This window comes from Apteryx mantelli, chromosome 1, assembly GCF_036417845.1.
Source record: "Apteryx mantelli isolate bAptMan1 chromosome 1, bAptMan1.hap1, whole genome shotgun sequence".
Lineage (NCBI taxonomy): Eukaryota > Metazoa > Chordata > Aves > Apterygiformes > Apterygidae > Apteryx > Apteryx mantelli.
This window is the reverse complement of record NC_089978.1, coordinates 34,289,764-34,315,495: the sequence shown is the minus strand read 5'-3', so window position 1 is coordinate 34,315,495 and position 25,732 is coordinate 34,289,764. Positions and strand designations below refer to the sequence as shown.

The 25,732-nt window shown below is 36.9% G+C and overlaps 1 protein-coding gene across 2 annotated transcripts in view; it reads left to right on the top strand.

Moving 5' to 3' along the window:
• GTF2F2 (general transcription factor IIF subunit 2) overlaps window positions 1-25,732 on the top strand; it is a 94,072-nt gene that overhangs the window by 7,545 nt on the left and 60,795 nt on the right. The window contains exons 4-5 of one of the 2 annotated variants that reach the window (XM_067292340.1): window positions 830-974; window positions 9,553-9,591. In XM_067292340.1, coding sequence (XP_067148441.1) covers window positions 830-974; window positions 9,553-9,591 — 184 coding nt within the window. The remainder of the gene's footprint in view (window positions 1-829; window positions 975-9,552; window positions 9,592-25,732) is intronic. The other variant, XM_067292346.1, reaches the window with a different exon arrangement.

The window sequence follows — 25,732 nt, the reverse complement described above, 5'->3', positions numbered from 1 at the left end:
AGAACCTGGCCAAACTCCTTTTACAATAAGTGGAGAAACTTCCACTGGAGCTTTGAAAGTTTGATTGGACTTTTCCAGGCTGGAGTATGGGCCAACCTTCCTAATTTTGTGAGCCCCACACTGATATCTTGGTGTGGATGAGAGCCAAAAAGTGCATTTTGCAGACTTTGTAGAGCCAAGTAGTGAGGAATCCAGTGAAAACAGATGGCTTCCCAGGGATGTTATTGCTGTGTGGTGGGACAAGCCTAAAGAGGATGTACAGGAAAATACTGCACTTGGTGCTGTACTCCCTGTTCAGGATTCTTGCTTTGTCCTGTGGCTAAGGATTTTTGTTACCCAACAGCCCTGGCACTTCCTCAACTCTTTAGTTGAGCATATGATATAAACATGGCAAAGGAGCTATATCTGAACTGCTTCTGGGCTGCATGCAACTCAGGAGTCCCAGGCTGATCACACTTGTTGTGGTACACTGGCACTTTCACAGGAACTAAACTGGCTGCGTGAAACACACTAAAGCACTCATACTGAATGCTATCTGAGAACATATTATGACTTAATTTTTCATAAATAAAAAAAAAAATTGTTCTCTGACTTAAGAGGAAGTAATGTAAAATTTTAAAAAGATGAGTAAATTGCATTAAGTACATAAAATTTTGCATACTGCATTTCAACAAGAGATCAATGTATTAAGATTCTTTTCCCATCCTGTATGTTTTAAAATAGAAATTTGCTGTACTGCTTGTTTTTTCTCTCTTTCTGTTTCCCCGTAATTCTTAAAAGCTGTATAATTTAGTCTGTTTAGTAACACTGTGGTAATTGTGACTGTTAGGTGTCATTTACTTTGAATGAAGAGCTTGCAAGCATCAATGATATTGGAGGAAAACCTGCTTCAGTCAGTGCACCAAGGGAACATCCATTTCTTTTGCAAAGTGTGGGAGGACAGACCTTAACAGTGTTCACAGAAAGCTCAGTAGGTAAGTTAGAATTAAAGTTATTTATTACAATTCCAGTGTATATGATTTCAATGAACTGGATGCTGTAAAGGCTGGAAGACTTTCAGACTTTCAGAAGTAAGATTTCATCGTTGTTTTGTGGTTATCTGCATACATATTACTCTTTTATTGCGGCTGCTTCTTTTCTTCATCTGATTGAGCAACTAACTTAAGTTCTCCAGAGAGGGTTATCTTGTAGCTTTCAATTGTGGGTCTGCTGAAGAGAAAACAAAAAGAGTACAGAGTGCGATACATTGTGTATTCCCCCTTTTAAGGGTATTCAGTGGAAAAATTCTTTTGTGTTTCCATATGCTTTTTGGATGAAATAATAGTTGTTTTTTTCTTCTTGAATTGATCTCTGCTATGAATTCAGTTATGTAAGAATGATAATTCTCCTTCTATCCAGTTGAAAAGATCCATTTTAGCAATAAACACAACATCTGTTCACCAGATTTTCTTCTGCAAAGTGAAACTGTGATTTAAGCTTAATAAGGTCATAATACTGAACAGTGCAACAGCAGGGTAGTCATCATCTTTTTTCTCACTGAATTCCAGTTGTTTGGCCTGCCTTAAGTATAGCTCAGTAGCTGTGCATAATGAGTGATTAGCATATTCAAGATCATGTGTCCTACATTGCATGTTAGACTTAGAATAGCTGGTAGTGTTATACTGTAGAATATGCACAGCAGACTACCTTGCATATACCTCCAGTATGCTGTAAGGTTTTGTACCGAAATTACATAGCCGTGTTTTAGATGTTAGAGAGGAGGAAGGTAAGATGGCTGCAGAGCTTAGTAGAAGATATCTCAATTCCAGGCACTTAGGTTTTGGTGTCCCCCGGAGACGAATAAATCTTTTTTTGATATTTCTGCCTTCTGTGGGGCAGAAAATTCTACAATTTGACTTGTTATCAGAAGTCTCTTAAAAGCAGGTGCTTATAAACATGTGTAATAGTACCAGTTAAGGCCAACTATTCAAAATGACAAAACAAAAAGCACATTTTCTTTTTATCTTCAATCCAAAACTGCAACAGCTCATCTAAAATACTTGTGTCCTGATTCTCCTATGGCAAGAAGCTGCTAACTCTCTTAAATTGTACAGCATTTTAGTAAATTTAATGGTAAAAAGGAACATTTTGTGGTGTCAGAATTTAGCTGTGTTTCTTTTCAGTTGTAATGTCATCTAGTTTTGAACTCAGTAAGGGCAGAAGTGCTTTTAAAGGGAAAAACAAACCCTTGGGAGCCTTTACTTATGCTTTCTATTTATATTTAGGGCATGTGCCATTTAAATTTATTTTTAAAAATGGCTACATATTACTGTTTTATCCAAGCTGGAATTTCTTCTGGCGAAAAGCATACCATGCATCCCATTGAAGCCTTCTGATCTTCAGGCTGGCAAATAATTGCTGGGATGGCAGTGTAATGTTTTATCAAATGAGTGAGGGAGAATTATAGCTGACCAATTTTTCAGGAAGTTGTAAGCATTTCATTGGTATCTCATCCTTTCTCATTTCTTTATGCCCTGGCCTCAGAATGCTTGAAAGAACTGTGAAATGCTTGAAAGAATTCAGGTGTGAAGATGTTTTTGGAACATATATTCAGTAATTTTGCATATATGCTATCCCATGGGACTTTGCTTTCCGAGACATTCTTTTTTTTTATACAAAATATTACTTTAAAAACCTCTAATGGTAACTTAAGCTGCAGTGAGTGCAGATGTGTAAGTTGAATGTAGAATATTTGTCATCAGTTAGAATGAAAGTCATTACAATGTGATAGCTAGAAGATGCCTATTTATTTCTGTTTTACCATCTATAATTCCAGTGTCTTGAGACTACTAGCTACTTAAAAGCTATACTGTTTTCATTTAATCAATTAAAACATTTGATATTTCTTAAAACAACTACAAAGTGTTGTGCAGGGACCATGAATCTATGGAGCAGAAGTTATAATATTAATCAGGAGCAAAGAATAGTTGCTGAAATTAGAAGTGTTTGGAGAGAAGCACTGAATAATCATAGACCTTGTCAGAATTGTTTTTGCTGGAGATTAGTAAGCATGACATGCAATCAGTGAGTTTTCATGAAACTTGCATAAATGTAGAATGGCTAAAACATGTTGCTTTTGTATTAGAGCTGGTATTGGCAATACAAGCAAAAATAAATTTTTAATGTGCTTTTCTTGCATGACTTTTTTTGTTTGTAAAAATGAATGGGACAAATGTATCCTAGATCTCAGGCTGATTTCTTACAGAAACAGTGTTCATGCAGCAATGCTCTTGTGTTTGAATGTGTATCTCCAATATGTTTTGAGCTCCATGGCAATTTCAGCAATTTTACAGTTAATTTGAGTTAGTGAGAAAACAGGTGTCTGAAGAGTGGAACGAGACTATATGGATACCCTAGCCAAAAGAAAGGCTGCTATATAAGCTCAAACCTTATTTGATGCCAGAGTCCACATGGAAAAGAACCATTATTGGATCAACCATGGGAAAAGGCTCGATCAAAGCTTGCACTTCTTCAAACATCAGTAGAAAGAGACAGTCACAGGACATTAAAATTCATTAATTCTTACATCCACAGAATTTTTTTTTTTTTCAAATTATAGTTGGCGTATTTTTGTGAAACGCGTTGGTGATCTCGCACCTTTTTCTTTTGCAAAATGCACCATATAACTAATATACTGATTCTGAAAGTGGTCGAAAGATTAAGTTGATACGGAATTGCAAATGGTATTTCTAATGTTACATCTGGAAGAACCACTTAAGCAATAATGTGAATGAAATATGGATAAACAAGTGCATCATATGGTGTTGCTTTCAGTCAATATCTTGGGAACTGAACTTACCTAAAATGAAACAAATTGCATAAAATGATTCGGTTTCTTTTATATATATATATATATATATATATACACACACACACACACATATATGTATATATATATATATATATTTTTTTGCCATTTTTCTGGAGCACATTCAGAGACCAAAGATCTTTTCTGTCTTCCATCCTCTAATCCTGGGATCCTTATGTTGTAGTAACCATCTTCTTGGTTCAGAAAACATGAGGGATGACAGAGCTGCCTATGAAATCTTTTGTAATCATGGAAAATGCTGCAGTGAGTTTACACATTCTGGCCAGTTCAGCACTTTATGTCAAATTCTCGGGCCACTTAGACCAAGCGAAAGAGATCAAACTTGAGGAATAATTTAACATTTTTGCATGATATAATTTCTGGATTGCTGAATGGGTTTCATGGGGTTTTTGGTTTTCCTAACTCAGCTGGCTCCTAATATTTGTTGTAGTCAGAAGAAACTACTTTAGTTCTTCATATGGGACTGTCTTCTGAATTTAAGTCTGCCTTTTGGAGTAAATCTGTGCAAAGGTAGTGAGGTGCTTGGATGCCTTTGAAGATGATAATAGATGCCTTCATGTGTAATAGGGAGCAGTTGGGGAGGAGGACTTCTCCACCCAAATGCAGATATTTATGCTGTAAACCTCTACAACTCAGGTAGTCCCACATTAGTTAATGGACAGAAATAAGCACTTGTGAGGTGACATTTGTTATGTCCAAAGTCTAATGAGTTGCAGTTTCTTGGTCTTCTGCAGTACATATACTAGCTCTGAGCTAATAGTTAGATAAAGTGGATCCCATCCCAGGTACCATTAAAAATCTGGTCTGTTCTTCTTTTCACACACTGCACTTTCTATATTGACTCACTCTGGGGTTCTGTACTATTCACTCCCCCCCCCCATTCATGTATTTTGAAATGGCTCTAGTGAATAATACGAAGTAGTATTATGCACTCCAAAAGTACTAGGTGCAAAATACCATGTTCAACTGCTGACTGGACAACCGTAAGAAATTATGACGTGGCAAGAGTTTGGTCCAGGTTAAGAATGGATACCCACTTCCCAGCAGCTGATCTCGGCTGTTTGATCTTGTGCAGCCATGTTTTCTCTGCCCGCTTCCTCTGCAAGCATGGCTGCTTGTGTGAGACATTTGTGTAGCCTCACATCGCTGGGCAAATCATGAAGACCTGCAGCAGAGTTCCTGAGGATCGGTTTAACAGAGCTAAGGGGGAGCATGGCTTTTGAAGATCGCAGAGGGATCCAAGGCACAGTTGTCTCTTGCTGTCAAGGTCTTGCTGTCTAGGCTGATTTTAGTTTTATTTTTGCATTAAATATGAACTACATTCTGTTCCATAAACATCACCATATGTACATCAACAGTTGCTATGCAACAATGCTATTTGTGCTTCCAGTCATTTTATCTTATCTTTTTCAACAGCTATCACAGTTGTAATTTTTTGGGCGGGAGGAAAGGAGAGCATTTTGCATATATTTTGATATGCTGTTTTGAACAAAATGAATTTTTCTTATGCATGTATAACTAAGAACTCTTCAGGGAAAATCTTGGACTTGATAAGGGATGTGTTTGATTTCCCCCCTCCCAAGCTTCCTACTAGCAGGCACCCTGGCATAAGAAAGTGGCATAACTTGACAGTTTCTATCCTGGTTGAAGAAATGGTAATGTGCTTTTGTTAAATATTTAACAGTAAACTTTTCTGACTGTGGTTTTAAATTAATTTGCTTACTGCTGTAATTGCCTCTTGTATCATTTTTCTGCCAGCAGGTAGTTTAGTATTGCTGGCTCTAAATATAAACAAAAAAAATCAGTTGTGTTAAAGATGATGAGAAAAGTTTCTTACTGATCTAGTTTTGGGAACATTGCTTGGTAAATGTACTACTAATATGACTTGGGAAAACACAGACCTTGGCAGGCAATTGCACCCCTAACTGTAAGGGATAGATGGACAGAAAGATTTTACACTGTAGGCACAAATCAAGTGTAAGATATTTCTGTAAAGTTGGATGAGATGACTAATTTTATTGGAATTTTGAATTTATCTTCACAACTCTGCCTTCATGAATGGGATTGCCTTAATGCCTATTTTAGTGATTTTAAATTTCTTCATACTTGTTCCATCTTACTGATATATGAGTAAAAAGTATTTTGGGAATTCCATTATGTGACAGAATGTCTACCAGAGCTGTCTCTTTTCAAGAGGCATTCATGCGTGGATTGTTTCGTTGTTTCAAGAGTCACTGAAGATTTCTGACTGTTAACATCACATTTTTGTCCATTTTTCTGACTCTTCCTTCTCTTCTTTCAGAATCTTGATTCATGAAATACAATGTTTCTTGTAATTCTATTCAATAATGTAGATAATTCTGCTAGTATTCCTTAGAATAGCTCCTTTATTCCCACTCCCCTCAAATATTCTCCCCTCGTTTTTTTTATACAACTTCCAGGATGTGAAAGGAACTTTTTTTGAGTTTGTGCATGAATCATACCCTTTGTATAACTTATAATGCATTATTGTATTCCAGTCAAAATGAATATTCAGAATTTATATTTTGAGTTTATCATCATTGGCTTGTGTCTTTGAAGTATCAAATACATCCAGCCGTTTAAAGAAATGTGGAGGGGAGATTTCACTAATAAAAAAATCTTGGAAAATTTTTCTTTCTTCCATTAGAGTGGTTACTACTATAATTACATTTAATTATTTCCAGTAAAATACTTAGCACTCAGAATCTTAATGTTTTATGATATTACTTCCAATCTCATCAAATGATATTTCATTTCTCAATTTACTCATCAAACTCTTATTTAGGGAATAAGTGCCCTCGTCATTCTGCCATCTTAGTTTTGCCTGCTGAGGGAGTTTTGACATATACCTGTCTAGTTTTACAGTACTTTCCAGTCTTCTCTATTTGTATGAGGCTGTCGCCTAACCATACGTGCTCATCTTCAGAATGCTTTGAGGTCCTTTCTCCTGTATGTACTTCAGCCTCTTGCAGGCTGCCTGGGGAGTATTATTCCTTCTCTGCTAGCAGCAGGAGAGGAAAACCTCTTGGCAGCCTCATGATCAAGAGAAACAGAAGCAACAGCAGCCTTTCAGTTCTCTGGTGTTTATGCAGATTTCAAACTATTTGTGAAGATCATAAAGAAGATGCAACCCATGACTGGAAAAGCAGAGTATGTTGCTCAGACTAGTCTGATAACAGACAGCATTTTAGTGGGTCAAGCTGTCATACCTATTATTATGACATTCAGTCCATTAAAAAACAATTGCAGCTGCTTATATCATCTTTCTTCTCCATCTCTAAAAAAATGGACAGGTTATTTATTTGCCTGATTCATATGAGTGTTGTGCGATTAACAAATTACTGTAAAGTGGGTTCAGCTGGCTGTCAGGGGTAAGCTCCTAATTTTTTTCGCTTGCGTTGTTACAACTATAGCTTCTTAATTCTTGTATGAATTTAAATAAATTGTTTTGAGAGTATAATGTACAAAATGTATGGAGTATTAGAATGGACTCACTGTGATTGGAATAGAATTGTCTTTATGTCTACTTCAGTGACTTTAAATTTCTTTGTTTTTTTTCAGTTTCACTGATGTATGAGTAAAAATGTCAAGTCCTGTTGATGTATATCTGGGAATCTTTCATGTTGTGGAGGAGGCTGAGCAGCTATAATCTGCATGGATAAATATAAGAAGTAAACAGAGTACTGTAGTACTTTGTTTACTTTCTTCATGGCAGTAGTAGTGAGAAGATTTTTAAGACAGAGACATGTGACCTAAACGTAATAAAAATAAATTGCCTCATGGTGAGAAGAAAAATACACTTCTTTGCAAGACTTGAATTTTATTTTTTTATACTGCTGAGGGCAGATTCTGTTGCTACATACAGGTGAATACACTCACCCCACCTGCAGATATCATACACATATATTGTTATTTGAATCAAAGGTGCCTTTAAGGATTTTTAAGTGTAATGCGGTAGTTTTGGCTAGATATCCCAATACTTAAGCAAGGAAATGTTTCATATGGTCTGTAACAAGAGGTTTTTTTTAAAAACAGAGTTAAAAAGAAATAGCTTTAAAATCCAACTGCTTCCTTATATCTTGGTCCAGTTAGGGACGGCTACCTCAGTATGTTTGCATGTTCTTCATTAAGTCTGTTTACTTCTTGTGTGTCTAGTGATATTTTCTGTAAATAATTTATATCTGAGTTAGGATATTGTTTGGGTTATAACTTACACTGTAAATGTGCCAAATACACAAGAAGAATGTGAATGAAAAAATACATCTTTTTCATAGAACAGGACTATCTTGCAAGTGTATCTGAACATTGCCAGGGATCTTCACTCACTTTGTGAATGCTTATGGGTGGGAAGAGGCTGTGTATAATTGTGTTTCCTCAGTGAGTAAACACATGTCTTGAGCTCCTAAGACTAACAACAGCAAGCCTCCAAGAAAGAGGGATCTGTGAGATACTACTTTTTCCATTTACATTAGTTCTCAGGCTGTCAGTCTTTTCACTGAGAAAATAGTGTCCCCAGCCATGGAAATCAGCAAGAACCAGTGGCCAAGAAAAAGGTTTTGTAAAATATGTCACGTTTTCAATTCTGTTAGTACCCAGCCTGTAAACAGCAGAAATGATCAGACTAACTGAACTCAAAAATTACTCACTGAGTTACAGCAGTAATTCACTCTTGGCTGTAAGTAAATAATCTGTAATGACAGCCGTGATATGTCTGAATTGAAAGCTAAGGACAAATACACTTTCAAAATGGTGGAGTATATTGCAGATAAGTGAATATGCTCTTTTTATTCTCCACCTTAGAAGATATGTAAAAATAAGGAGCAATCAAATTTCAGGTTGACAAATTTATGTAGGGATATACTTTCATAAGATTTTTTTTACATATTTAGGACTCAGTTCACGAAAATGCATCCACTAGCTTTCATCTCTTGAAAGGCTGGCTTGTAATCTAATAGAGAAAGCTGATTTCTGTTCTGACTTTGCTGTTGAACTGAGTGGTAATTTTTTGTCAAGTCACTTGACAGCTTGTGTCCTTTTCTTTCCTTCCTTCTTATATATTCTGATTCTCTGTTCTGTTGAACAGGTCGTGTTTCTGATTACATATATTTTTTTGTACCTAGTAAGTTGGGCAGCAGTAACATGTGAGGGCCAAAGATCAGAAAGTGAAAAGGTTGGGAAAAAATCCTTGTGTGAGCTAGTAAGCTGTAGAAAAGCTGGAGAAGAGATTGCTCAAGTTAAAATTCACCTCATGCTAATTATAAGCATTCTTTTGCAGAATCCTGATTTTTTTTTTTTTAAATATACAAAATAATATTCATTTGACTAGAGAGACCAGTGAGATAAATGGATGCTATTCATTGCTTAAGCATAACCCTAATACTGATTCTGTATAAATATGTAAGTTCATTCATGCAGAGCTCAGAAATGTAATGGAGTCCTCCCATTTAAGATGTGTTGTGAGTTTGAACACTAAAGGAAATTTTTGTTGCTCCCTCTGGCAGATTATTTTTCAAAAAGTAAATTTATAGACATTAAATGAACCCAGTGATTGTGATTTTATCATAATTTATTCTTCTTTGTTTTTCAACCCACTTCTTAGATTTAATTTCAAATAAACAACACAGAAACATTGTTTCCTTTTTTGTTCATTTTTTTTTTTCCAGAAAGCCAACCAGAAGAAAAATCTGAAAGCAGCGGCGCTGGTGAGTGTGGGACACTTTCTTTGAAACACTTAAGAAACAATTTATGACTGCAGTTTTTCAGTTTTGTTTTCTTTTTTTTTTTTATCTACCAATTTCTTCGAGTCTTTTTTGTTGTATTTCTAGGGTAGAGTATCATAAAATTGAAAAACGACTTAATAAATTGATTGTCTGCTACAGCCAAAGGCTTAAATTATTCATATGTTTTATTTAAATAAAAAATACCTAATGATGATACCTTTAAAAAATATAATGTTTTAGAATCTCTTTTTCACTGTTGGTTTGGTATTTCTGATCTCTTTAGGTTCATTATCTGTTTGCATCTCATAGTTTTACTTCTTTCCTCTTGACTGGAAAGTTTGTGACAGATTTCTAAAGCTTTAGGTATTTTATTTGCTTGTACAGACTAAGCAGTCAGAAAAATAGTGTTCTGGTATTGTATTGTATTCAGTTTTCCTAATGCTTGTGAAAGATTAATAAATTCTTTGGAGTCGAAGAGGAAGAATCGTTAGTTTAGTGACGTTACTTGCCAGTTACATATTAGTCAGTCCAGGAATGTCTTAGTACTGTTAAGTACCGTTAAAAATTCCAAGAGTACAGCTGAAACTGTAATTGCTATAGTAGAAATATTTTACACTGTTCAAAGAAGCAAATGAAAGTTGAATATGTATTGCTTTCAGGTGGTTGATACTTTTTTCTGAAGTCAACAACATGCTTATATCAGATAGGCTTGGGAATCTAAAGAATTTATTTCCAGGTCTGAGCTAATGTACCCAGGACTTCCTTTACGGTCAGGGAAGAGATAGTTCCAGAAAGTGTTTGGTTTATTCTGAGACAGGTACATGCGAGTGCAATTGCCCAGCAGTTCAAGTAGAGCGCTCTTGAGGCTGCGTGGTCCGAGCCTGCTCCATTCCCTTCTGCTAAATTCTTTGGGCATACACGAATGAAATTCCTAGGTATGTACATGACAGCATGAGAATTTCACAGTGTCAGGTAGCGTTTAATAAAAGTTCCCTTTTTGCTTTTATTAAAGAAAGAGATGTTTTCAAAAATATCATTAATGTACTAGAGCAAATAAGTGATAGTATTAGCAAGAGCCTGAGAACTTGGGAAACTAGACACAGCTAATGCAAAATACATAGACAAATCTCAGTCTTGTTAGCAGAAGGATTTCCTATGATGCATGCAGATTAGGGATAGCTGGGACTGGGCTGGCAATTGCAAGTGGCAATGGCAGAGACAGTAGATGGACTGGAAGGAGTCCCACACCCCCACCTTCCTCAGAAGTAATCCCTAAACACGATCCTAACACAAGTGGGTTTTGAAAATGATTTATGGAATGTAATTTTTCAGACACTATATGGAGATGTCTGATTTTTTTTCCTAATATTTGACTTTTATTTGAGTTGCATTTCAGCTTCAAAGATTGTCAAAAGCATATACTTATTTTGTGTGTGGATAGGAGTACGATTTTTTTGGAGGAGGAATTGTATTATTTTTAATATTGAGATGCCTTTTGTTATAGTGGCTTATAGTTGCAAAGATTTATGACTAGTGGTAGAGATGTTATAGCCTGCAGACTTGTACTGAATCCAAGGTGTTGCTTATAGTTTAAAATGTTTTTCAGTTACTTGTTAAAATCTGTTCACTGTGATTATATTTTAATTTTGATGTGACTTTAAGGTAATAAAGGGCTAGTTTCTAAAGATTAGTATTTTATATCACTAGAAAACAGAGACATTGCTGTGAAATGTTACATGTAAAGCAGATCTTGAGAATTTAACTGCTAGAATGAGTCAGAATTGTAATGTTTACATCACATTTCTCTAATCATTAATTGTAGGAGTTCTCCCTTATTTTTTGTTTGATTTTTATTTATTTGAATGATTGAATTGTCTGCTTTTCACTCTTCCCCTCTCTTTCTTGTCCTGGTTAAATCATGCAGGATGACCACATGTTTGCTTATTAATCAGAACAGCAGAATGTAGAAAAGTCAAAGAAATAAGGCATTTGCTTGAATCTTGTCTGTATTTTTGCTTCAGTCAGAAGAATAAGCATTTAAAGGAAGATTTAATGGCATTTAAAGGAAGAATCTTAGTGATCAGTTCCACTTCTTTTTTCTCTCAAAACCATCATGGAACTCAAATGACCCTTTCTAAACTATCTTTTGTGTAATTCAGCTTCAGTGTCCCATTTCACTATTTATGTACTTTATGTTGGCCTTCAACAAGTACTTTTGAGGCAAAAATGAGCCCTTTATATATCTGTGTGATATTTTAGGACAACAAGACTCTAATGGCTGCTTTTAGGTCTTACTGTAATAAAAATACATAAAGCTTATTTGTAGTTAGAAAGTAAAGAAAGGAAGTGAATGAGACAAAATATTAAAAGACTACAGATAACCTTCAGAAATTCTTGGATTTACTTCCTTAAGAAGTTCCCCAATCTTTTTAGATTAAGAGGGTACTGTCAATCTTTCGAATTTCTTCTACGTCATAAATCATTAGTACTACGATATTTTTAATCACATTTATTGTAGGGACAGTTGTGAACCACTTGCTAAAAAGCAAGATGTTACCAACATTGTCACCCAGTTTGATACTGCCTGGAAAGAGAGCATGTGATACTGGGTCAGACCAAAGATCCATCTGTCTCCAGAGGTGGCCAGTAGCAGATGCTTAGAGAAGAGTAAAAGAACAAAGCGAATAGTGATACCTCCCCAAAATACTTCTTCCTGCCTTTAATGATTTGCAGCTCAGAGAGCTCCAGAGCCAGAGCACATTATTTAAATGGCCCTCATAGATTTTTCTTCTATGAATATTCCTCTTGATTTCTGAACCCATGTAAACTTCTAGTGTCCATCAAGTCTTGAATGATGCTAAGGTTACCATCAAAATGGTCAGGATTTAAGACATATCTGAAACAAGTTTGCCTAAACTAATGTGGTTTTCTTTTGCATATACTGTTTGATAACTGCATACAGAAATCCTGTTTGATTAGTACGTGTGATAAACAGCGCTCTGGGCTTCAACCAATGTTGTGTAGTGCCTGAAGGCTGTTTGGTGTTCAATGCAAAAGGAGTGTAGTGAATTAGGTAGTCAGGAAAAATGAAATGAAGAGAACTGTCTCTACTGGTTCTTATATGATGCTGAGCAAGTAATTTAAACCCAAATATGTGCATGTGGCTCCTGTTTGCATGCGTCTTCTTTTGCATGTCCAGTGACAAGTTGTGCCTGAATACCTGTAAGTGCTATCAGTGGTGACAGATGCTGTGGAAACCAAGTAATTTCATCAATTAAAGGTGTGAACTGTAGTGGTCAATATAAGGCGAGTCTCTAAGAGATCTAAAATGTTACTTCTGGTTCAGCTGTTAGATTCTGTGTGGCATTGGGCAGGCCTTCCACTTGTCTTAACTTCTGTCTTGATGGGGATAAATGTCTTTGCACAGCTGATGAGAATTGTTCAGTTGATGTGTGTGTGGTGTAAGGCATTATAAAAAACATCTGACAGCTAAAACAGCTGATTCCTAGCTGAGAGCCTGCTATCTCTGATTGTAATAGCACCTCAGATAAACATAAACTCAATGAAAGGCTTTGCAATAAGTAGGGTCTCATGGGATGAGTAGATTTCCCTCCGTTCCGCAAAATAAAAATATCCAAAGTTGCTGCCCTGAGCCTCTGTAGTCTGTTAAGAATGGTGCTGTTAAAGAAACATGTTTTCATATAAGTAGGGATGGTGATGTACTGTCCTTGTGGAAATGCAATAAATTAATGTTGCATGGGCAGCAATTGATTATAATGTTGCCTAGGCCTTGCAAAAGTAATTTTGAAAGCATAATATTTCTTTCATAAATGTGTGTGTATGTATCAACTCTGTGTGCAAACTACAGATTCATATTTTTCTTCAGGAATGTGTACATCAGGGAATGTTATGTTCATGTACTCATTGGAATATCTGAACCTGCTGCAAACCAAGTGCACTGCTATTGTATCCAAATTTCAGGTGTTAAAGTCTGGCATAAGTTCACAGCAAATAGCAGCCATCAGAACTTAACATGCTTTTGGGGAAGATGTTAGTCATCCCTTTCCCTAAACCTGTCAGCAAGTTATATTAATGCCTTCCAGTGAGAGGAGAGACACATCAAGACCGTTTCCTATTTGACTTTGGGTAAAAGGAATAAATTATCTGAGGTGCCACAGCCAATATAACATGCACCTGGTATTAAAATTTTGCCAGTTGCAAATGTACATGTTTGTGAACACAAATATGTAATATCTGAACTGTCTGTAGATCACACTGGCCTCATTTTTTGATATTGCAATAAAGATAATTGTTTAAAAATTTTCAGGTGTTGATTATATGTTTTGGAATACTTGAAATTCAGTGTAAGCACTTCCATAAACACTGAACTACATGAGGTAAATTTTGCAATTTCTTTGACAAAGGCACAGAGTTCTTATGTTATGTCACAGAATTGCATAAAACTTCTCTTAGGCTCATGTTTGTTTTCTTCCATGTAAGTGGTTAAAATATTAATTATCCTTCAAAAGCAAAACTAACAGTGAGGGGGAAAATGATCAAGAGGAGTAAAACAATAATCCCCAGTTTAAATATTAGCTCAAACCTCAGTGTTGAAAATAATTTAGATATGGAATGTGCTGTTTTCCAGCTGTAGAAACAGTTTTTGTGATGGAAATGTAACTGCTTTCTGTTGGCAGAAAAGTACAATGAAAATTTACGTAGTGAACTTTTCAGTAGTTTTCTGGGAATGGTAGTTCAGTGATGAACCTCCATTTATAGCTGTTAAAATACACACAGATGCAACCATTCATGCTTTAAGAAATATATAGTCAGTCTATTACACTGGATGTAATAACCTTTGTGGAGAATCAAGGAAGCTGCACTGATAGAACAGCAAAAAGAACATGGATTTAGTCTAGGTCACTAATTAGAGCTAAATTTTTTTAAACTTACAGAAGTATTGTCCTTAATGGAAAACTATGTATTGTAATATTTATCTTTTTGACTGAGCAGCACTGATGTATTTAGCTTGCAGTCATCTTTCTTTTGGTAGCAATTAAGATTTATCCCAAATGTCATCCAGTTTAAAAAATAAATTGAAAAAGTCATGTATCTTGTGAAGTTCTTCAGAGCTTTCACTAGAGACCTGTGATTTTGTTATGTGGTCTCTATCCTGAGAACAGAACCTGGTATAACATAGTGGGAGTTAGTGCCGTGAGCCTTCTCCATCCTTCAACCATGCCAGTATCCAGCTTGTCAAGGTAGTGCACTAGGCTGAAGTACGCTTTTGGCTCATATCAGAGTTCTTGGCCTTCCTTTCTGTCTCTCTGAGAAATTTCAGGACCATGCCTGGGACTGCAGATCCTGACTCCACAAATTGTTTTGTCTTTGAGGGACTTTACAGATTATTACAGTTCAGCCACCTATCAGCACTACCACAGTAGGTGGTTTCCATCATCAGCCTTTTCAAATACGTATTAGTCTTGTATTAGTCAAATATAAATTAGTCTTGAATGGTGGATCAAAGGGGACAGAGAGAGATCAAATGCCTGCCCTCTTGGCTGGTAAAAGACTGGTGTGTAGCAGATGTAAAGCTGGCAGGAGGCATTTTAAAAGCACACACACAGAGGTAGTTCTGCACACAAAATGCATTTAAGCTGTGGAATACCATGCCAGAAGATGTGGTGGATGCTAAAGATTTACATGACCTCAGAGGAGACCAGAGTGGTATGTGAAAGGAAATCCAGTGCAGGTTACTGAGTTGGAAAGCACATCTCATGCAGAGGACCCCAAGCTACAAATAGCTGGTGGCTGAATACATACTCAGTAGGAGAATCGTATGTGCTTGCTCTGTCCTTAGGTTTCTCCATGGGTGTCCACTTTTGGCCTCTGTGTTGGAAATAAGATACAGGCATACCTCGGAGATATTGCAGGTTTGGTTCCAGACCATTGCAATAAAGTGAATATCACAATAAAGTGAGTCACACAAATTTTTTGTTTTCCCAGTGCATATAAAAGTTATGTTTACACTATACTGTAGTCTGTTAAGTGTGCAATAGCATTTTGTCTAAAAAAAAACAATGTACAAACCTTAATTAAAAAATACTTTATTGCTAAAAAATGCTAACCATCATCTGAGCCTTCAGTGAGTCGTAATCTTTTTGCTGATGGAGGGTCTTGCCTCAATGTTGATGGCTGCTGACTGATCAGGGTGGTAGCTGCTGAAGGCTGGAGTGGCTGTGGCAATTTCTTAAGACAGCAATGAAGTTTGCCGTGTCAATTGACTCTTCCTTTCACGAAGGATTTCTCTGTAGCATGTGATGCTGTTTGGTAACATTTTACCCACAATAGAACTTCTTTCAGAATTGGAGTCAGTCCTCTCAAACCCTGCTGCTGCTTTATCAACTAAGTTCATGTAATATTCTAAATCCTTTGTTATCATTTCAACAATGTTCACAGCATCTTCACCAGGAATAGATTCCATCTCAAGAAACCACTTTCTTTGCTCATCCATAAGAAGCAACTCCTCATGTGTTAAAGTTTTATCATGAGATTGCAGCAATTCAATCACATCTTCAGGCTCCACTTCTAATTCTAGTTCTCTTGCTATTTCCACCACATTTGCAGTTACTTCCTCCACTGAAGTCTTGAACCCCTCAAAGTCATCCATGAGGGCTGGAATCAACTTCTTCCAAACTCCTGTTAATGTTGATATTTTGACCTCTTCCTGTGAATCACAAATGTTCTTAATGGCATCTAGAATGCTGAATCCTTTCCAGAAGGTTTTCAGTTTACTTTGCCCAAATCCATTAGAGGAATCACTATCTATGGCAGCTATAGCCTTACAAAATGTATTTCTTAAATAATAAGACTTGAAAGACAAAATTACTCCTTGATTCATGGGCTGCAGAATGGGTGTTGTTAGCAGGCATGAAAACAACATTAATCTTGTTGTTCATCTCCATCAGAGTTCTTGGGTGAGCAGGTGCATTGTCAATGAGCAGTAATATTTTGAAAGGAATCTTTTTTTCTGAGCAGTAGATCTCAACAGTGGGCTTAAAATATTCAGTAAACCATGTTGTAAACAGATGTGCTGTCATCCAGGCTTTCTTGTTCCATTTATAGAGCACAGGCAGAGTAGATTTAGCATAATTCTTAAGGGCCCCAGGATTTTCGTAATGGTAAATGAGCATTGGCTTCAACTTAAAGTCACCACCTGCATTAGCCCCTAACAAGAGAGTCAGCCTGTCCTTTGAAGCTTTGAAGGCAGGCATTGACTTCTCCTCTCTAGCTAGGAAAGTCCTAGATGGCATCTTCCTCCAATACAAGGCTGTTTCATCTGCATTGAAAATCTGTTGTTCAGTGTAGCCACCTTCATCGGTTATCTTAGCTAGATCTTCTGGATAACTTGCTGCAGCTTCTACATCAGCACTTGCTGCTTCACCTTGCACTTTTATGTTATGGAGACAGTTTCTTTCCTTAAAACTCATGAACCAACCTCTGCTAGCTTCAGACTTTTCTCCTGCAGCTCCCTCACCTCTCAACCTTTACAGAACTGAAGAGAGTTCGGGCCTTGCTCTGGGTTAGTCTTTGTCTTAAGGGAATGTTGTGGCTGATTTGATCTTCTATCCAGACCATTACAACTTTCTCCATATCAGCAAGAAGGCTGTTTGGCTTTCTTATCATTTGTGTGTTCACTGGAGTAGCACTTTGAATTTCCATCAAGACCTTTTCCTTTGCATTCACAACTTGGCTCACTGTTTGGCGCAAGAGGCCAAGCTTTCGGCCTGTCTTGGCTTTCGGCCTCTCTCAGCTTTCATCGTGCCTTCCGCACTAAGCTTCATCATTTCTAGCTTTTGATTTAAAGTGAGAGATCTGCGACTCTTCCTTTCACTTGAACGCTTAGAGGCCATTGTAGGGTTATTAACTGCCCTAATTTCGATATTGTTGTGTCTCAGGGAATAGGGAGGCCTGAAGAGAGGGAGAGAGATGGGGGAACGGCCGGTCGCTGGAGCAGTCAGAACACACACAACATTGATCAATTAAATTCGCCATCTTATACGGCACAGTTTGTGGCACCCCTAAACAATTCCAACAGTAACATCAAAGCTCACTGATCACAGATCACCATAACAGATAGAATAATAATGAAAAAGTTTGAAATATTGTAAGAATTACCAAAATGTGACACAGAGACACGAAGCGAGCACATGCTGTTGGAAAAATGGCGCTGATAGACTTGCTCAACGCAGGGTTGCCACAAACCTTCAATTTGTAAAAAACGCAATATCTGTGAAGCGCAATAAAGTGAAGCGCAATAAAATGAGATATGCCTGTACTGGGCAAGACAGACCTTTAGTCTGACCCAATACTGTTACTCTCATGTTCTATTTTTCTCCCCCCCCTTTCCCCCCCCCCCCCCCCAATTAGGTAGCAGTTCTGTACTGTTGTTACACAGCTTGCATCATGGATAATTGAAGTTTCTTCTTTTTAATCATTTCATAGACTTTTTTCCTCCAATAGTACCATCACTTCACCTAGTTGTGAAGATGACATATTTTCCTCCCAAGCCTCTGCTTGTATCTTTAAATAATGAGCTAGTAGTAAACTTTTTCCATGACAATCTTTCCCTTTCTCTCCCTAGTCACCACAAACTGTTTATGGCACTTTATAGTGAGGAAAAAGAAACTTAGCATAACTTAATAGCCTTAACCACTTAAAAAGAAACGTAGCATAACTTAGTAACCTTAGCCACTTAAAAAGAATGAGCAGGTTCTACATGAAAGTGACTTCTGAGGGGGACAGCAATGAAGGCTAAGGCAAGAGCAGCCCTTCTAGGTTGTGTGTAATCTTTTGCTAACCACAGATGTGAGACCGCTGGAGCCCGCAGCGTGGTAGGATGCAAGCGTTCGGCACTTTTGAGTCTGGAAGCAGTCTAGCAGAGCTCGCTTGCTGCTGTTTCTGAGCTGGAAGGCTTTTCCAGCCCCAGCATCTTGCAAACATCTGTAATGATACACAAGCAGGAACAGTGTGTAGCTGTGCTACAGCATATTGCCTTACTGATGCAGGTTGTCTTCGGGATTTCTGCACTGTGCCCCATTGGCAAGGCCTAAAATCATCATCTGTGCATGGCAGAAGAGTTTTATAGAGTTTATTTATTATCATATGAGAAGACATAAAATAGCCTACATGTTAGATTTGTGCGCTGTGGGGAAAGAACATTATTTGTTATAAGTTTTAAAAAATGTGTTAGCAATATCACAAGACTTGGCAATGCTGCAGGCCTTAGATAAAGTTAGTACTGATAAGAATAGTACCCCGGGAATGCCTTTCTCTCTGTCTTGCTGATTTTTATCAGCTTGGCTTGCAGGACCTTTAATTTGTTTCCTACGAGATTACCCAATTTCAGCATTGAGAAAATGTACTGCCTTATTTCTAATACTTGCCAAAGGCTTTCTTTAAGTAGTAGAGAGACAATAAATGACTAGGTTTGGTGTTACAGTTGCTTATTCTGTTTACATTTTTTCAATGCTTAGCCTGTTCATTGCTATTTTGTTTGTTTAATTTTTTCTTCCTAATTGAGAGAGTCTGTACCCACCTCTGACCTGTTCTTTTCTTTCTTCATCTGTTCATCATGGTACAAACCCAAAACCTCTTTTGAGATAACAAGCAGCTTTCAGTGTAGCTGCAGCAGTGGATCTGTAGCTCGGAATTTTGTATTGACAAATAAAAAATGTGAATCTTGCCATCCCCCTGACTTGTGTTGAAAAGAAAGAAAATTGCCTTTCTGAAATTTGTCATACAAAAAGTCAGAGGAGGATATCTTTCCGAGTAGTTTTGAGATAATTAGACCAGTCACTTGCGTTGTACAGCCTTGGTGTTGCACTCTGTAGGCATCTGTGCCTTCTCTGTAAACCCAGAGGCCCCAAGGTGACAGTCACTGTCACGGTGTCCCTCTACCCTCCTCCTTGTCTCCTTGTGCTCAGGTACTGTAACCTCTCTTGCTGTAGTGCTCCCTGCCTGTCCTCACTGCTCTGGGGACTCTAGCACTTTTCCTGAGGTCTCGGGCCTGTGGCTCTGCTGAGCCTGGACCCTCACCTTCCTGGGGCAGGAGCTTTGCTGCAGGCACAGGACTTTGTGGGGGGTTCAAAGGAAAAAAAGATGTATCCTGGAAAAGCTTAGCTCTCTGGTTGTAGAAGTAACTGAAATAACACTTGGAGTGGAAGAAGTGGAGTCCCCCTTTAATATCAAAGAAGATCATAGGTTTCATGAACTCTCAATAAACCTAGGTTATATCCCCAAAAGTCACCACACCAGAAAACAAGTAATACTGCAGTCATTCTTATTGTTATCAGGAGGAGGCTACAGACCTTCAGGATGGATTGGTTTTTAACAGTCATCCTCTAATTACTTGGTTTTAAAACCTTAATGTGTTGAAGTTGAGTGTCATCATGTTCTAATAATGTTTTAAATGAGTGGCTGTTGTTTACAGCTATAATTATTGTACCAGTTTTGTGAACATTTTGGTTTCTGAGGCAGCAGAGCAGTAGTCTTTTCTGAAGCTTAAAATGAGCAAACGTGGTGTTAAATGATAATGGCAGTGATGTTAAACTGTGTCCAGTGCAGACAGAAACAGCTTTTTTGGAAACTGTTCTTTTAGCTGTGTGTGATACTCCTACTGCACACATTTTTAGGGAAAAGAAACCTACCATCTAGTTCTATAGGATATTATGCAATTTCTTTTAGAAGGCAACTGCATTTTCCTTTTCAGACTGCTTGCTCATCCAGGCTCCTCAGTTCCTCAGGGGTCATCATACCTTGCCCTCTACCTTGTAAATGATGATTTATAGAGGCAGTGTTTTAAGACAGTGTTCTATGTGATATACCAATACATCGTACTTACAGAAAGTCATTTTCGAAAGTAATTTTAAAACCATAATATTAATTTACTGATCTCAAATTTCTGTTGCCTTATCGATTGCTTTGTTTCAACCTAGTGAATTACACAAGCCCATATCTTCATATGAAAATACCCTTTTTTTTAATAAGTAGTCACTTTCTTGTCAATATAAGCATTTCTGCCCTGCTTTGTAAAACAAGAGACTAAATTGAGGGTAGGTAATAGTTATCTAGCAAAGCTGAAATGTTTCCAGGCAAAAAAAAAAAACGTATTTTGTCATATACCCAGGTTAATCTCCCACTGCTGATTTATTATTCAACAGCATTAGGGCAGCCAAACCCTTTTACCCAAATAAACAAATTCTTGCATGAGGCACTGCCATTATTAAATTGTAATATTTGTTGTCTGCCCTCATTCTGCTCATACTAGTGGAGAGAAAAGGAGGAAGAAAAGTTTCTTAAGCTGTTCCCATTTTATTGAATGTAAACTCTGTCAGGCTTTTAACTCAGAGGTGAAAGCAACAAGGCCAGTGATTGGTGCAAATGATACTGTAATTTTTTTTTTTTTTTTTTTTTTTGCTTTTGGGGCATAAATCTTAACTACCTTAAGAAAGATGTGACCAGTTGACACTTATCCAAGTGCAAAAATACAATTGAAAATAAGACACAAGTGCGTGAAAATGTCAATAGTGCAATTATGATGCTGTGAAACATTAGTCACTGGGCAAGCAGGCACTGATGGTACAGAGATACAGCTTTAATTTGACATTGTTGCACTGTCTGTGTATCTTATAGCATCAAGGCTCACTCTGGAAACCACATCTGGCTCTAGAAGTCCCTGGGCAGCAAGTGGTTGGAGACTGAGAGAATACTTTGGGGAGCATCATATGTGTTTGTATTGTTCTGATGCTCTTTCTTAGGCATCTGCTTTTGGCCACTGTCTTTACTGGTTTCTCTTCTTAGGAGTCAGGCTGATGCCCAATCCTATCAAAGCCCCACAGCCCTCCATATGAAAGACAGGGAGCGGGGGGTAAGAGAAAAGAAGAATGCGAAGGTGTGTGTTGCTGGGGGAAAACGAGATACAGGGAGGGATATGAGGGTCAAAGGATCAAAAATGGGGATTCTACCCAGAGATGTGAAGGACCAGGGGATGGAAACTGAGCTCACAGTCACCAGGGGATGGAAATGGAGCTCACAGTCACCAGGGGATACTTGACCTGCAGTCCGAGGTATTGCAGCCACTCTTACTTTTTGTTCTTAGGTAGAAACAAGCCAAACAGGTGATAACTATGACAGCATACTGCCAAGTGTGATAAAACAGCCATTGGCTTCATCTCCACTAATGGAAATAATGAGTGTACAAGTGTGGGAGGAAGAGTACAATGGGTATTTTGATCAATTTGGAATCAGTATATATCATTTCTAATAAGCAGTCATTCAGGGAATTCATGAGACACAAGGATATTCTTTTTCCAGAGCATGTATGGGTTAGTCGTGCCTTCAGCTTGCTCTCTCTTCGGAACTGTCTCTTGATTGCCCTCTTTCTCATGCTAGTGGAGCTGGCCTAGTGTGAAGGAGCAAGTTAAGTCTTAGCTTGGGGGCACAGGGAAGGTGACTTTTTACTCCTACCTGAGCAATGAAGACCATTAGAGAAATTATGAAAATTATAGTTCCTTTCTGTTACTTGTAGGGCTATTCTGTGATCTAACTCTTAATGAGAGAAAGAGGAATAGGAATATCTTGCATGTATATCATATTCAAAGAAAATTTAGAACAGCATTAGTATTTCTAACTTACACACTTGATTCTGCAGCTTTACCTTTGTAAGAGTAGTATTAGGTATGCAATTTCCAACCTTTAAGACAGAAAAGGTAACTGCTGTATAACTTGCTACCTTTCCCAGCACAGTCTAGTGTTGGAGCAGAAGCATCCACTTAAGTAACTGTGAACATACGCAAAATATATTTGTTGATGAGCATCTGTGGACTGAAAAGGAAACTTTATTATTCACAGTATGGAAGTTCTACGTGGTCATTTTGTTTATATACAAAAAGAAGACCCCCTCTTGGTTAGAAAAATTGTTCAAGTTTATAACTAGTTTGAAGCATCTGATTGTAGCTGATATGATATGATTCAACATATTTGCAGGGTTTTTTCAATGTAAATAGGGGAGAGAATGATTTTCTTATCCCCCATCTGCCTTCTGTTTCTGCTGTGCAAATCAAACTGCTGAGTGAGGTGCCTTCGATCAGAGATAGCATATAAAAATTTCAAACCTAACACTTGTACAAACACAAGTGCTCATGAAAATGGGAAAGACAGACAAGATTGAAGTTAGTATTACAGCAGATGACTTAACATGTATGCCATTGATGTCAGTGTAATTGACACAGAAATAGAAAAATTGCAGTGAAAAGGGTTTAATGTAATGAATCATTGAATTTTAAAAAACAAAAATACAACAGCAGAGGAATTTCTTTTTACTTATGATTAGATATTTGTATTTTTCACTACAGAAAAAATAGAGTTCAACTGCTCTTTCTTTTTCAGAGGTTAAGAGGGGAGCAGGTACTCTGAACCAGAAGCTTTGCAAATATAAGCTTAATAATAATATATTCTGTAATAGCTATAGAATATTCTTACAAGATATTTCAGATGGTATGGATTTTACCTGAGATTACCAGTGTGTGAATATCTTTATTGCAAAAGCATTTTCTGTAGCAGATGCAGAACCATCAAATTCTCTACTGCTTTTCCATGAGTGAAGTCACTCTACGATGAAAATCTGGTACTGTTTTTTGATATCAAACTGCTAAGAGTTCCTTGGTATTTGGCCTCCTAAGAGTCCAACTGAAAGGCAAACAACCACAGTTTATTTTTATTAATTGTTTGAAATTGAAAGTAATTTTTCTTTTTTCTTTTAAACTGTACAGACATTTTACATCTCATTCAAGTATTCATTTTAACTGACGGTTATAACCAAAAGCATTTAAGAGAAAATGGGTGATTTGACATCTCAGGAGCAACAGCCTCCTCCAGACTTTGTGCTTTTATAGGTTATGTATTTGACAGCACTGAAAGCGTGCTTCTTTAAAACTTGTAGATCACTTATGGAGCTTTTTCAGATTGTCTAGTCAATATTTCTCACTCATGTAGAGGAGTAAGTCCACAAATGGTTTTTCATGTACTTGTTCTGTGCGGCAGTATTTCTAGTTCTTAGAAAACCAACAGAGTTTGAATTTTTCAGGTGAACTTTCACATTTACTTTTCACAAAAGCACTAGAGATTGTCGTATGTAGAAGATTAATGGTTAATGAAGATTTCTGAAGATACCAATTTGAAAATAATTTATTTTGGGGAAAAAAACCCACAAACAATACATGGTATTATACTTCTAGCTGAGATAGCATAGGAATGTAAAAGATGTGGGTATATAAAGAATTATATTTACTATATTTATTTTCGTTTTTAAATAGTTAATGCATTTGGACAAACTTGGAAAAGTTTTGGGACACACAAACCCTTCTTCAGCTTGTATGCCTGAAATTTAGAGTGATCTGTTTTTTAAATAGTTTAGTTTGGAGAAGTTTCCATTTAAAACTACATCTTTTATGATCCTTCAGTCCGTAACTTGGAGACTGGATAGAAAAGTTCATGGTTTCTAGTCAATGTGCTCATTCCGAAGTGGCGTTCTAGAGAGATTGGATTTTCCCATTTGATAAAATCATAGTGGAATATTTTTCAGTCACTGCTGCCTGGTCTGGAGATCTAGAGTCTGTCTCAGTTATAAAATCATCTCTGGCAAGGGACCCACTTAACAACAGTCACTGCATGTTACAAGTGAAGTACAGCTTCGCGTTGCAGGATTAGTGGACATTGTGTTTGTATTCCCAGTCACTACTGAAAATGGATTTGTTCTTTCTAAAAGAGCAAAGTTCTTGTCTTGTTCCAAGACAAAGCTGTTCTCAGCCTGTCTTGTGTTAGCTTTTTTCCTCAGTTGTCACGTCTAGCATGGGTAGTAGTGCATTTTGTTTTGACTTTCTTAATATTTTTTCTATAGAAAATCAACATTCTAGGAAAGTTAAGAAACTGCTTGGTTGGTGTTTTTCTTTCATTAATATCATTTTACTTGAATTTTGGGTTCATTTGAGCTGTAAATGAAGTTTTGGTCCAATAACAAACAAAACTTGAACTTAGAAAGAGCTGGTGAAGCTTCATTTTGCCTTATATGATGGTTTTTCTGTCCACCTTTGCTGAATGACTGGTTTGTAATGTTTGTGGTTAAATTAGTTATAGTTGTTCCATAGAAGATATTAACACTTTATTAAAAATATAAATGAAAGGACTAGATAAATAGAAAAGATGAGAAGGAAGAAGATATTTTTTCTATTACTTAAATTGATGCATCTTAAATGGCAGCAGGTGATCTATTCAAAACTAATAGCACTACTTGCTTTTAAAGTAAGCCATTGTGCAAAGCAAGGGCTGTGTTAATTGCCTGCTTTATGAACAGCAATGATTAGTTGGAAATAGCGACTTTGGCATTGTAGGATGTCATTACTGGAAACCTGTTACGTGAAACTTCATGCCCAACGTTTTTGTTAGCCATTTTATATATATATAAAAAATATATACACATATAAAAGAAAAACTAGAAAATTTAACATTCTATGCAGATTCAACTAATCCTCCCCAGCATTATTTTGCTATTTTAGATGTATTTAGAAATTGTTGGTAATTTAGTAATACAGCTGCAGATTTGGTTTCAAGTAAGTGAGCTGATAAATTGTTTAACTTTAAAATCAAGTTGATTGATTAATTTTAAATCCTCTTGCAATTTCATGATGTTGCAAATTCAGTACAACAGATTAACATAACCACTAAAGAACATTCAAAATCATTTATTCCAGTTAAAATCCATTCTGAATTTGTTATAAGCAAAACATATTTTAAGCTTGCATATTATATGAAAATACTCTCACTGCTGTTCAGCAGAGCAATTAGGTGTATGCATGTTAGTCATACAAGTACACAGAAATTCAGCTAGACTCTCTGGTTGAAAGGCAGCATGAAGAAAACACATATTACAAATAGCTTAAAGCATTCAATCTGTGTTTACAGTGTTTAGCAGATCATTTTTATTAAATTTAGGTGTAAAATCTTCGTTCAGCTTAAGGAACCCAGAGATGGATGTCATTAGGAGATTTACATACCATTAGCTCAC